The following is a 13,501-nucleotide window of genomic DNA, read 5'->3' as shown; positions in this document are numbered from 1 at the left end:
CGCGTGACCTTGAGAAGCCATTCAAGTGCTAGAAACATGACAAGGTGTCTATACAAAACACGTTTAAGCGTACAGTTTATGGAGTTATTGTTCCGCCGCTGATATTATTCTTTGGTGTCATATGTATTTGTACGTGTTATTTTAAACCTTTGTGAAGTGGGGTGGGTAAACACACATATTTGCCTGAAGAAGAAGGTTGCTTTACTTCGGAAGTTACTTCTACACCAAACCGGTAATTTAGGACTTAATGTGCATGTATAGAACGCTCTAGACTTACGCCTGCTAATGAAAGGATTCACCGATTCAGAATCCATTTCTGGACAGAGATGTATTATTTTAAATTCTGACCCTAGTAAGTGACAATTCCTAGTCCTGGCTGAGATCATAAGCCTTGACAAATTTGCTCCTTTTTACGGTATCTGTAGAGTTGCATTTAATAATAATAAAAGAGTGAGCCCGTGAAACCCTACGTCCTCCCATCCTCAACCCCAATAAGAGCAGAACCCTAGGTCCATGCTTGCTGGACCTTGCCACAACCTTGTTGCATGGTTCTGTGTGTCCTATGTAAATTTTAGGTCCTGTAAATAATAAACCTTGGTTTTTTCAGAGTTCCTCAATGGTTATCGCTGAAGGGCCCCTGAAATCACAGTAAGAACCACAAGGGCTGGTCCAACCTTAACATTGGTTATTGACAGACTATGACAGGCACACATTAATTACCTCATGGGGGTTTTCGAGAGGATTAAAGAAGCTAATAATGTACAACGCTAAGAAAAATGCCAACCTGGGTACCTAAGTGCTACAATGTGTTAGTTCCAAAAGGGTCTCTCACCCTGCAGAGGGAAGCATCTGGTTTGAGTCCCCCCAGGGAAGATGGCGGCAAACCTTGGCACCGAGATGGAGAAGCGATGGCCAACAGGGGAACCTCCACAGCAGTTGGACAGTTCGGCCCAGTCCTGCAGGTCATCATGGCGCCCGGTAGACGCCAGGACTCTGCCAGCAGCTGGAAGAGGGAAGGGGAATGGGCGGTGTATGCCTGGACTCGCTTCAAACCACAGGGACTCCCACTGTAATTACTGTCCCACAGAAATGTGGAGGGGCTGTTCCTCTCTTTAGGGTGACAGCACCACCCAGTAGAACTTTCTGTGATGATGGGAATGTCCTGTATCTGCCCTTCCCAATACTGAGCACTTGAAATGGGGCTAGTGCAGGTGAGGGAAAAGCATTCACTTTTAATTTTTAAAAGTAACCTCGACGCTAATGTGGGGCTAGAAGTCATGGTCCTGAGATCAAGAGCCACATGCTCTACCCATGGATCCAGCCAGGTGCCCCTACTTTTATTTAATTTTAAAGTACATTTAAATAGCTTAGGCTGGGGCAGGACTGCAGTGACGGCTAGACATGAACCTTTCTGGGGTATTTAGAGAAGTAAATTGTATTGGATGGGATGTGGAACTGGGTGGTGATTTGGAAACTAGGGAAGAGCCAGTGTAGACCCAAGGAGGCCACCTGGGTTTCTGGCTGGAGCCACTGGGTGGAAGGATGCCATTTATGAAAGAGGAAGAGTGGGGAAGGGACAGACTTCAGGGCAAGGAATGAGCAGCTCCATTATGGACAACTTAAGCTATGTTCATGAATACGGCCAAATCTGGTTGGGGACATACTGGCCTTTTAATCTCTGGTCTGATCCACATAAATCTCACTTCCTTATTTCCAAATTACTGGAAGATAAGTATATTAGATAAATTCCACATAAAATTCCTACTTGACCAACACGTCTTATCTAGAAGGTCTTTTTAAGTCTTTGGAAAGTTTGCATCTTTTGTTTCTTAGGAGCAATTTTACAAATAAAGCTCAGCTACTCCTACACGTTCTGTGACATTGAGTTCATAATAATATTAGTTACCACCAGAGAACATCACTTGGGAATATTTCTGTGGAAAAAACTTTAATCCTAAAGTCTAATTAGGGTCTCTCCAGGCTGTGTCATCCCATATAATAGCCACTAGCTACCTGTGGCCCGACCTGCAGGGCATTGGGAACACAGCCTCTCACTCGCATCTGACCTGGGCAGAGATGACCTCAAACGTGGGATTTCCAGTTCATCACGGAGGTGGAGGGGGACAAGGCTGAGGGTATCACACACCTATCAGGAAGGGCTTAACATTATGCCATAAAACCAAAAGGATACGTGTACCTACCAAGATAAAAATGAAACAGATAAAACAAACAGCAGTCTTGTTTCCTCAGAATGATCAAAAGGTTTTGATGTGAAATTTTAAGGATAAAAGCAAACCAAATTCTGACTTTTAAGACAGAGATTTATGTTCTGTAAAAAAGCTTTAAACAGAGAATAACTTGTATGATGCAACTCTGGTTGATTTTTAGGCACAGTTTTTCAATTTAATAGAAGAGGCGAAAACTTGAAATATCATGATATAAAAATGCATTCCAAAGCTTCTCGTGACAGCGCCCCAGCAGTTAGTACCTTCTTGGCCACCAAACAAAACTGCACGTAACACAGTTCGGACCACAGTCAACTTGGCCCAAGCGTTGTGGGACTTGGGGCAGGAGACGGAATGTTTTCCCAAAACATCTTGAAATCACAGAATTTAGCACGTCAGTATTTCTGATGATGTGATAATCACCTTACTTGAATGAAGCGAAACGGGGCTATTGAAATAAAAATGCAAAGGTAGGCATTTGGAGTTGGTAAACCAAATTTCAAGAAAGATATATTCCAATTCTGGGGGTTCGACGCATCGTTGCATTTTAGAAAAGTCAGCTAATTTATTTGGACCATTTCCCCCAGTTGAAACATCAGTATCTCGTAATTCAAAATCTTAAAGAGCGAGCAATAAAGTGAAGGGAGGTCTTTGATAAAAGTGAAGAATTCTGGCTTTGAGAAAATAAGCAAAAAGGGCAGAAAGGTTAAAAGCCTGTACCTTTCTACTTTGTTTAACCCCCGCCAGCGCCATCCTGCTGTGCAACGCACAGCATCTCTGGAGGAGCTCTTTTGTGGTTTCAGAGTCTGCAGGTAGACCCGTCTGCTCGAACAGCATGAAGCTGAGAGTACAAAGAAATGGAATATACGGGACTTTGCACGGTGCCGTGTGACATCGTCTCTGAGTCTTGGGAGAAGCCCGAGGATTGAGTCTTTGGTTCCGGAGACCGTGGTGGGGCAAGGCAGGCCCTGGGTTTAGCGAGGACCATGGCTTCACCAGCTCGATCTCTTGGGAGAGTCATTCCCGGCCCAGAGCCTCAACTCCCTCCCCCTGTGGAATGAGAACAGACGCTTGCCCTCTGTGGGCGCAATGCCGGCGTCAGGAGAAGACTGACCTGTGGAGGCGAAATCTGTTCACAAGATGGGGTGTGCCTGACAACGTAGACCCTTATTCCCTCCCCTTCTGGTGGCCACCAGATGAGACACGAACGGGAGCCACACTCAGTGGCTGCTGTGAAGCCGTGTCAACGCGCGGACAGCGTGTGTCCGAAGGACAGGTCACCTTGATCAAAAGCTGGGTTCTACCGAGCCAGGCACATAATGGCTCACGTCCAGCGTCACTAAAGTCAAGCACGATGTCCTGGCGTGCTACCCCTTATGTGAGATTTCAAGACAAGGAGTAAATAGCAGGGAGCAGCGAACAGTTTCTGATCTGGAAATGGCAACAATTTAATGAACCCATTTTACTGTCATTCACCCTGTCTCGGGGGGGGGGGGGGAATCATTCATTTCCCGAACGTTTTTACACCTGTAAGTGACACTAGTTCGCAGAATAAAAACATACGTAATCCAGTGTCAAAAACCGGTGAGTTATAGAAACCACCCCTCGTTTATTTTTTCCAACACAGAGGAAAAAAAAAAAAAAAAAAAAACGAAACAAAACATGGTTCCATAATCCAGTGTTTGGGTCACTGGCGAATACAGTCTGCATCAGTCACAATAGACGTCCCTGGCTGTGAGCGCTGTGGGGCACGGTGGTGGCCCGTGAGTGTCCTATCATTCGAATAAAACGGGGGTCGCACGCGTGAAGGTCACGTGAGGGGAAACAAGATGGCCTACCACGATGTGCACATAAAGGAGGTCTTTGAAAAATACCCAGATCTCTAAAGGAATGGAAACGCTCCTGTGCTGTGGCCGGTTTTGTTCCTTTTAATGACCGATGTTTGGCTTTTCAAGTGAACTTCTCGGCCGTAAGGAAGGAGCCGTATGACGTTGTGGGTGGAAGCCGACGAGGCTGGTGACCTCTAGACACGCTTTCCTGCCCCGACACGGAGCCAGCTCTCTTCCCCCCAAAACCCTCTTCCGTGATTTTTGTTATGGTTCACAAAAGTAAAGAAAATGATTTCAAGTATTCAATTCCTATCAAAAATTGGTATCAAAAGTAATAAAGGACCTAGTTTCTTTAGAATGCCATGTTTTAAAAAATAACTTAGGAAGCAAGAGGTCCGGCCCTTTACTTGTATAAATACCACAGCGTGACTAGAGTTTCTTAAGACAACGTGGAGAGGAGTCAGTGTTTAGCACCTCGATCATTGATCTTAACGTTGGGAACGCCTCTGACACGGACGGGAGACTCTTATAAGAAGGTGAAATACTGCAAAAGAGAAACACAAAGAAGAAAGAGAAAAATTAACACAGATTTACCAAAAACGGCAAAGCTTATATTTATTCCTATGACATTATTCTCTTTCCAACAACCCCGTGTATGTAACGTCAGAGGCGCTGTGAACAGAACGGATGCGGTGGGCTGGGATACCTGTCGGCTCCCACAACGAGCTGCTCGCAGAGTGTAACCAGAGTCTTCGGGAAGGAAAATTAAACTCTGATGTACACGTGACTGTGACACACACACGTCCCGTCGGGGCGTGTGCTAGACTTGAATCAGAGACACGGGGCCCAGGCCCACCTCGCTCCTTATTGGCAAGGGGGCTTTCTCCAGCCCCTACTCTTATCAGTAGCAACGGGGACAGTCTCCTTAACTCACAGAGTCACCCTGAGCAAAGGAGGAGACAATGGATGCCAAAGGGTGGGGTGAAAGGGCACCTGCTCAGTGGGAGGTAGTTTTTTATTCATTCCTTAAAGACTTGTTGAAGGGTTAACACTGTGAAACCGTGGAAGAGACAGAAGCCAGATCGTTGACCTTCTGGTCCTCTTACTAAAACATGTGGGAAGAGTAATCCTGAAACGAGAATATACTGGAACGAAGGGTGACCGTTAGCAGCGATCGTTACAAAGCTAATAGAATACTTACAAATCGAACAAGAGTGCACTACAGACATGGATTTCTCTGAAACAGAGCGCAAATCACCCAGCAATTTTTAGAGCAGCTGTTATGTCTAATAGATGGGACAGGCAAAGTTGGAGGTGACGTAAAACACACGGGGAAGGAGCAAGAATAAATGGGGTCAAACAGTGAGATTTGCTTGTTGTTCATGAACTATTAAAGCACCTACGAGGTTAATTTCGTCCCAAATTTCCTGGAAACAAGAATCAGGAAAGGGCGGAGGGTGCTGGACTTCTCCTGGTAGCTGCTGGGGATGATGTCCGGTTAGCATTTACTAGTATTTACTAACCACTCACGTGTATTCCTTGCCTACGTTACAATGTAGTGCCACCTTCTCAAAGTCTACAGTGCAGTAAAAATGCGGCTGAACGGGCAAAGTGCACCCACTCAGAGTAAGTCTGAAATGGGTCCAGCTCACCCTCCTCCAATTCCCTCCTGAACCCTAGGAGTTTGGGATAAAGGGTAAAAATTAGCCAAGAGAGACAAATCCCTGATTATATAAGGAAGACGTTTGTAACTTTTCTCTCCCACACCAGTGCCCTTGCCTTTTACTCGTTATTTGTTTTTCATCCGTGGACTCCCCCTTTTCAGGGGGTCTTACACGCCCCCTGGCAACGTGGATTCCATCACAGGCAGAGTGAGAACTCGCGAAGGGAGCACAGCCCCAGTCTCGCACAGCCCCAAAAGGAGCAGGAAGTCCCCTCCCTACTTCGGAGGAAACGTCTTTTTGTTGACCCCCCACCAAACAGTTACCTTTTCAGGTTCATCCAGCTTTTGGCTATTTTGCTAAAGGCTTCTGAACCCGGGGCTGTCATAGCTTCAAAGTCGACTAACTGAAAAAGAAGGAAGTTGAGGGATGGCATTAGTGTGGGGGAGAAAGGCTCCCTCGGAGATCTGTTTAACTTCTGGACCGCACCGCAAAAACCCAAGGACTGGAATTTCAGCGCTCAGCCCGCCATCCGCCCTTCCAGCGTCAACGTACCTTCCCTTTGGGAATTTTTCCTGTTACTTCCTTTCCACTTGCCATCAACGCTCCCACGATCACGGAGTAAGCTATCACACTGTTTAAACAAAGAACAACGACCAGTCAGTCAGTCCCAGTCCACGGACAGGTATTGTGTGAAACCTCATTATGGATTTTCCACCATGGAAGACGGCATTTTATCTCTTTTAAGAATTCTCTAGAAATTAAACTTCAAAATAGTTTGTCTTAAAATATTTACTAATTTACTCCAATAAAAATATTTACAGATTCGCTATTTTAAGGGTAAATGTGACTCGGGACATTCTTCTTTTTTTTTTTCTCAATGTTTATTTATTTTTGAAGGAGAGAGAGAGAGAGAACAAGAAGGAGAGGGGCAGAGAGAGGGAGACAGAGAATCCCAAGCAGGCTCCGTTCTGTCAGCGCAGAACCTGATGCTGGGCTTGAACCCAGGAACCGTGAGATCATGACCTGAGCTGAAATCAAGGGTTGGACGCTCAACCGAGCCACCCAGGCGCCCCCAGAATATTCTTTTTCTGAGGAAAAAGTGTTTCTTTTATTTAGCAGTTTTCTTCCCACCTGGCTTTTCTATTCTTATAAAGTAATGAATTAGAAAATGTGTCTGCTTCTATTTCCAGCAACTGCACCCAGTGTGGCTTTTAAAATGCATATATACAATACACTTTGTAATATAAACATATTAATCGTATTGTTTAAGCATTAAAACCTTTGGCCCACAAAGAAGAAAAGCAGAACACCTTCTCAGATTGCGCTAACAGCCTGCTTGGAAAATTGACGCGTCATGTAAATTTCCTTCCTGGCATGTAACAGACTCTCTCTTGCTTCTGACATTTAGTACACACCGACTATGTGTGCCCCTGTGCAGGGCACCCTGGGCGAAGATAACCAGCATGAGGCTCTGGCCTCTGAGAGCAAGCAGCCAGACCCGGGAGGCAGACAGCAAGAGAGCTGCAGACAAAGCCTCCCGTGTGCAGTGAGCGAAGCCTGGGGGTCACCCAAGGGGACGACCCCACGGAGGCCAAGGGCATGCATGCAGGCTACACCTTCAGGGCTGGGGTGGAGCAAAGGGGGCAGAGAAGAAGGAAGGGAAGTAGCTGGCGCAGAGGGAGAGCATGCGTGGACACGAAGGGGTGAGGCATGGCGGGCAGCCGCGCAGGACAGGGCAACGGGAAGACCCTCGAGAAGCTCCGCAGGGCAGTAAAAGGGCAGAGGAGGCCAAGGCAAGCTAGGATCAGATGGGACGGGCACTGTGCGTGACGACCCCGAGTTTGCACCTGAGCCACTAGGTACGAAGAACGGGGGCAGAGAGGCTGAATCACTGTGTTGTTCACCTGAAACCAGGGTAACATTGTAGGTTACCTGTACTGGAATTAAAACCAACCAACCAAACAAACAAAAGAACTGGGGCAGAGAGAGGAAGGAGGAAAGCCTGGAAGAAGGGAGACTAGCCAGAAAGGTACGGGTGACGAGGGTTTGAACTGTGGCAGTAGCTGCGAGCAGTAGAGAGGACAGACCCAACCGGATTAGGGACTGAACACATGTAGGCTCTGGGGGGGGTGGGGGCGGGGTGGGGGGAGAAGTGCAGGTGATTATAGTTGTATGTCACCCCCCTCCTGTGTCACCACGAGCCAGCAGAGCTGCTGTGAGGACAAAAGGGAAAATGCTGGCTATCCTCGCGGAGCCTGCTTAGGTGGTTGATAAAAGGGGGTGGGCAGGGGCGTGCTCACATCACACGTTCAGTGCGCACCCTAATAACAGTTAGGCTGAGGTCACAATATTTACGCTCTTGGTTTGTCTCCATGCCTTCTCAACACAGCAAAACTTACTTCCATGTTTAGGAGAGCTTTACTTTTAAAGTATTGAAGCTAAGGACACTCAAGTATATTATTTTGGCCAAAATATCGTAAATTCAAGTCTGTGCCAGCAACAGCACATGCCCCTTCCCTGATCTACGGCTCAGAGAATAAACAGAAAACTCTGCAGACTCACCCCTCCATCTTAATGACACCTGAAAGGCTCCTGATGGATTCATAAGTAGTGAGAATTTGTTCACAATAATGAAAGTAGTATGGAATGGTTGGTAATCAAAAAGTATAAAACTGATGGGCAAAAACTGGGAGGAAGGGGAGAAGAAGGAAGGGTAACAGTCTGGGCCGATACGAGAAGTTAAAATACAGTGAGTACAACGCATGCACATAGTAGGCCTTCAATATACTTGTGTTGAATGAATGAATCCCTGACCTGTAAAACTTTTTTTTTTTTAAGATTTTTTTCAGGTGTGTTTATTTTGAGAGAGAGACAGAGAGCGAGAACGAGCAGGGGAGGGCAGAAAGAGAGGGGGAGAGAGACAATCCCAAGCAGGTTCCGCCCTGTCAGCACGGAGCCCAGGGCATGGTTCAATCTCATGAACTGTGAGATCATGACCTGAGCCGAAATCAAGAGTTGGACAGTCAACCGACCGAGCCCCCCAGGCGCCCCCCAACCTGTAAAACTTAAGCACACTATCTTCGAACAATCTTTCATAATTCTTTAAATGATATGGTAGATTGAGGACATAATATCTGGGTGGATTTTGGAAAAGACAAAAGGGAGTTTCTTGCCATTGCCTGGGGGTATGTAGTGCAAGCAAAAAAGAGTATGTTTTTTCAATGTAAAAACTTTTATTTAAAAACAGTTTTAAATTATAGGGTATCACTCACCTGGATCCTCGAGAGAGTGGCATTAAATTATAAAAGTAGTAAACCAAGGATAAGATTAAGTTGCAAACAGCATCAGCTTCCTAGGGGAAAAAAAAAAAAAAGACATGTGCTCATGAATTTAAATACTAGATTATACACTAGTTTTTTACGAGGTGACAAGACATAAGAATCATTTACATCAAGGAAAGGGTTATTTCATGCCTCTCCTACAGGAACCTACGTTCCCATTCTTGAATACTTCATACTCTTTGCTGCCATTTTTTCCTTTTATTAAAAAAAAAAATGCTTTTAAGTTTATTTATTTATTTTGAGAGAGAGCGTGTGTGTGTGAGCAGGGGAAGGGCAGAAAGAAAGGGAGAGAGAATCCCAAGCAGGCTCCCCGCGGTCAGTGCAGACCCTGACGTGGGGCTTGAATTCATGAACCGCGAGATCGTGACCTGAGCCAAACCAAGAGTCGGGCGCTTAACCGACTGAGCCACCCAGCCGCCCACTACCATTTCTTCCTAATGAAAGGGTATGCATACAGTTTGGTTTAGAAAAATATTTTCTGAGCTATTGTTAAAACTGAAACCTTTTCTGATAAACATAAAAATCTCAGCCTCCTTTAACGTTACTTGACACGTCAAAATATATATTAAGATTTAAACAAAACAAAGCGCTTATTAATGCTGAGGATGGTTTCCCAAGATTCTGATAGGCACACCCTCTGCGCCGAGATTTAGGTGATAAATACACTTAATTACGTAAAAACCTGAATGCTTAATTGTAGGTATGAACTGATTGAATGCACGAGAAATGAACGGACTTCCCAAGGACCACGGATATCCACTCCAGAATGCGGATACTCTCAGCACAGCGGTAGCTGCTATCACCAAGGGGGCAGGCCAGATCCTGCCTCCAAGGAGACCCCTCGAGTTGGGGTGGGACCCGGAGGGAAGAGGTCACAGACCAGGAAAGGCTCACTGAGTGCAGCATGGGCCGCTGTCACTCTGGACCGACTTGTTCACTTCAATCTTGAGAAAGCCCAGACTTATAGCAACTATATAAATGTATCATTGCCCTTCCTCAGTCACTATCATTACTAAATACAGTAATTGTTTCCATAAGAATATTAAAAAGAAGTATTTATAGGTCATCAGTGAAAACCGATCTCAAGCATAAGGTGCACGCACAATACCAGCGAAAGGGTAGAGGCTTTAAAAAGGTTACAAAAGGATCCTAGGAAGCATGGATAAAATGGAAAAAACCAAAAAACCAAAAAACCTACCCCAAATTCTGATGAAAGGATCAGTACTTTTCCTTTTGCTGTTAGATCTTTATAAAGTGCATCTATTTCGGCATGATATAATTGTGTTCTTTCTTCTGTGGTTTGTGTTTCCACAGAAAACAGTATGTTGCCAACCCTAAAAATACAACAATGTGTGTCAGAGGCACGTATCATACAATTCAAAGAGCCAAACACAGAAAGCAAAAAAAAAAAAAAAAGGAAGGAACCAGTAGGTCCATGTGGCACAAGACGTCTGTGAGAGTGTATCCCACCTAACTACAGCCAGATTAAGGCGTGTTCCATAAGCGTGCGATTTTTTCACAAAATACAATATTTTGTTCAGTCTAACCACGTGTACCTATTATAGGAGCTTAAGCTAATATAGAAGGAAACTACACATCGTAAAAATGAGGGCATAGTAAATATTTTCTCAGACAGCCACCCTATTATGACTGAAGATCGGGAGCCAGCACTGTGCGCAGAAGAAGTTCAAGGACTCCAAGATGTCTTTTCAAGCTTTTGCTGCACACCTGGCTACACGTCAGGCACTACGGAGGATAGAAAGTTGAGGCAACAGGCGTTTATCATATAACTAAACAGTTCTTAGATCTTGCAAAGAAGAACACAGCACAGCTGTTGCATTTACTGGGAAAGGGACAGAGCCCTGAGGCCATCAATCATTATAAGACCATATGCATCACCTAGTTCGTCAGGGTTCAAAAGAGGGAGATTAGGTCTAATTTGGAAAGACATGGACGAAAACAGGAAATGCTTCATGGAGGAAGGGGCCTGAATTTGAAAATCAGGACGGGAGTGAGAGAGGCTCAGAAGCAGGGGGTGGGAGGTGACCGCAGGGAACAAGCAGCCCAGCTGAATCAGCAGGCCAAGTTCAAGCAGGAAATGTTGCTCGAGGCCCGCATCACAAAAGGCCTTTCGTGTCTGGCAGGGGAGGTGGTCTCGGTATCCACAGGCAGTGGAGGGTCTGCAGTGGGGAACCACCAGGAGACTGGGACGGAGACACCAGTTTTGAATCTATTTGTGCTGTGGGGGAGGGTGGCACATGGGTGGGGGGGTACACCCAAAATTCAAGGGATATGGAGGCTCCTAGGTGAAGCTTGGAGTTCAGATATAAGTAAGACTGGTTAATGAAAACGGTCACTGCAGTGCTATATTTTATAAAGTGAAAATGAGAAACACTCTAAATGGTCAGTAACAGAAAAGTAGTAAGAGAAACTCAAAAATATCCATAAAATGAAATACTCTGTAATCATTACAAATGCTTATAAGAGTATGAGAAAATGTTCATGATCAGGTAATGGTAAGGGTAGAAAAGAAACAGGTTATAAAACAATGTGGAGTACAACCTCAGTTTTTAAGGAAAACAAGCTAATGATTTTCTTTTTTATCTTTGCCTATCTCTGCATTCTAAATTTTTTTTTTTAACGTTTATTTATTTTTGAGACAGAGAGAGACAGAGCATGAACGGGGGAGGGTCAGAGAGAGAGGGAGACACAGAATCGGAAACAGGCTCCAGGCTCTGAGCTGTCAGCACAGAGCCCGATGCGGGGCTTGAACTCACGAACCGCGAGATCATGACCTGAGCCGAAGTCGGAGGCTTAACCGACTGAGCCACCCAGGCGCCCCTCTAAATTTTCCATAATAAGGCTGCACTAATCTCATAATATATTAAAACCTATATCCAAAAAAATCTTACAATGGCTTTCTATCTGCCAATCTGTCATCTTTTTTCGTTTTATCATTAAGAGTGTTGCCCACAAGGAACTTTAAGAACCCAGAAGAATGCTTTCCACGAGGCACATTAGACATTATACTTAATATCTAGAAAGTTGTTAGATAGCAGCACAGTCGAATGTCTGCTGGCGTAATACTCTAAAAGTCACGTTAAAAACATAACTGGCTATAGCTGCACGCTGGACCTTGACAATTTTCATTTCAGGATAAAGCAAAAGTCTGGTAGGTCTAACCTCCCGTGGCAATAATCAGGTGCATGCGCACTTCTCACACCAGCCCGCCTTCACGCCCACGCTTAGGAAGCATACGTACTTGTCCCCCGTAATCGTGATTGTGAATCCATCGTATTCCTTGCCTTGATCTTTGAGGCTGGGAACTTTCGTGTTCACAGTGAACCCATCCTTCGTTTTAGTATTAAACTGCTTTCGGGGAAAACAAATTCACATTACTAGCGTATAACTCATTGTAAACCCCCAACTGCTATTCTGTAGCATTGACTCTGACTTCCGTGTTTTGAAGTTTATTTATTTCTTTACTTATTTGAGAGAGAGAGAGAGAGAGAGAGAGAGCGCGCAAGCAGGGGAAGGGCAGAGAGAGAAGGCGATTCCCAAGCAGGGCGGAGCCGGTTGTAAGGCTCATGACCTAAGCTGAAACCGAGAATCGGACGATTAACCGACCAGCCACCCAGGCGCCCCCTGATTTCCATGTTTTTCAGAAGGGTCACCGAAGTTCCCGACACAAGTGACCATGACCACGCCTACCTCTACAGTGACCGAGGGCCCTCTGCCAGTCCCTATGGCCCCACACAGAGCCCAGGGTCAAGTTGCACTGCCCCGGGGCCCCCACGAGAGGCCAGCACAGAAGCTCAGCACACCAGGCTCACAGCTCCCCGAGTCAGCGGGCGCGCTGCTCACTTCTGAGAGCGCCTTTGGGTTTCTCATCATCTTAACTGGCAGCACCTTGGGATTCTTAGCAGGACAGTTGTGCCTAATACCCCCAAAACTCGAAAAACACCTTGTGCTCATGCTCGCGCTCCTTCGAGGCAGTCTGATTTGTCCCGAAAAGTACTCAGAATTCCATCTGTCAAATCGAGAATTTCACACATGTGCACACACAGCTCTGCAGACCACAGAAAAGTATGTTAGAGGGACGACACAGGGCCAAGAATGGCCTTCAGGGGTGACAAGTAGGAAGGCAGTTTCAGAGGAAAATATTTTTGGCAAAACCAAAATGCTAATAGATTTTGTCACCAGTCCGGAAAAATCCTCCCCAGGTTCAATTATTTAGTGTTGCCAGCTGTTTTTGTTCGAACTGATAAGGAACCAAGGATAAAATAAGAAGACGCTGTGCTTTACATAAGCCACTACCAGGGGAAAGGTTGTCTAAACTAGGCAGACCCCGCGGGTGGTCACTAATTGTCCAGAGAAGGACCTCGGTCAAACAGACATGAGGCACAGGTGATCAGAGCCAGCACTGGGAACAGGAACAGGAA

The 13,501-nt window shown here is 45.6% G+C and overlaps 1 protein-coding gene across 6 annotated transcripts in view; it reads right to left on the bottom strand.

Moving 5' to 3' along the window:
* Nucleotides 1-2,109: 2,109 nt before the first annotated feature.
* Nucleotides 2,110-13,501, bottom strand: part of TTC13 (tetratricopeptide repeat domain 13) — an 83,567-nt gene continuing 72,175 nt past the window's right edge. For 2 of the 6 annotated variants that reach the window (XM_049645041.1, XM_049645042.1), the window contains exons 18-23: nucleotides 12,322-12,431; nucleotides 10,258-10,393; nucleotides 8,991-9,070; nucleotides 6,271-6,349; nucleotides 6,042-6,121; nucleotides 2,110-4,598 (exon numbers count right to left, since the gene is read on the bottom strand). In XM_049645041.1, coding sequence (XP_049500998.1) covers nucleotides 4,484-4,598; nucleotides 6,042-6,121; nucleotides 6,271-6,349; nucleotides 8,991-9,070; nucleotides 10,258-10,393; nucleotides 12,322-12,431 — 600 coding nt within the window. In that variant the 3' untranslated portion in view covers nucleotides 2,110-4,483. The remainder of the gene's footprint in view (nucleotides 4,599-6,041; nucleotides 6,122-6,270; nucleotides 6,350-8,990; nucleotides 9,071-10,257; nucleotides 10,394-12,321; nucleotides 12,432-13,501) is intronic. The other 4 variants (XM_049645036.1, XM_049645038.1, XM_049645037.1 and 1 more) reach the window with 3 other exon arrangements.

The sequence above is a fragment of the Panthera uncia genome, chromosome D2 (genome assembly GCF_023721935.1).
Source record: "Panthera uncia isolate 11264 chromosome D2, Puncia_PCG_1.0, whole genome shotgun sequence".
In the NCBI taxonomy this organism is placed as follows: Eukaryota; Metazoa; Chordata; class Mammalia; order Carnivora; family Felidae; genus Panthera; species Panthera uncia.
Note: the sequence above shows the minus strand (reverse complement) of the source record. Positions and strands in the feature narration are given on the sequence as shown.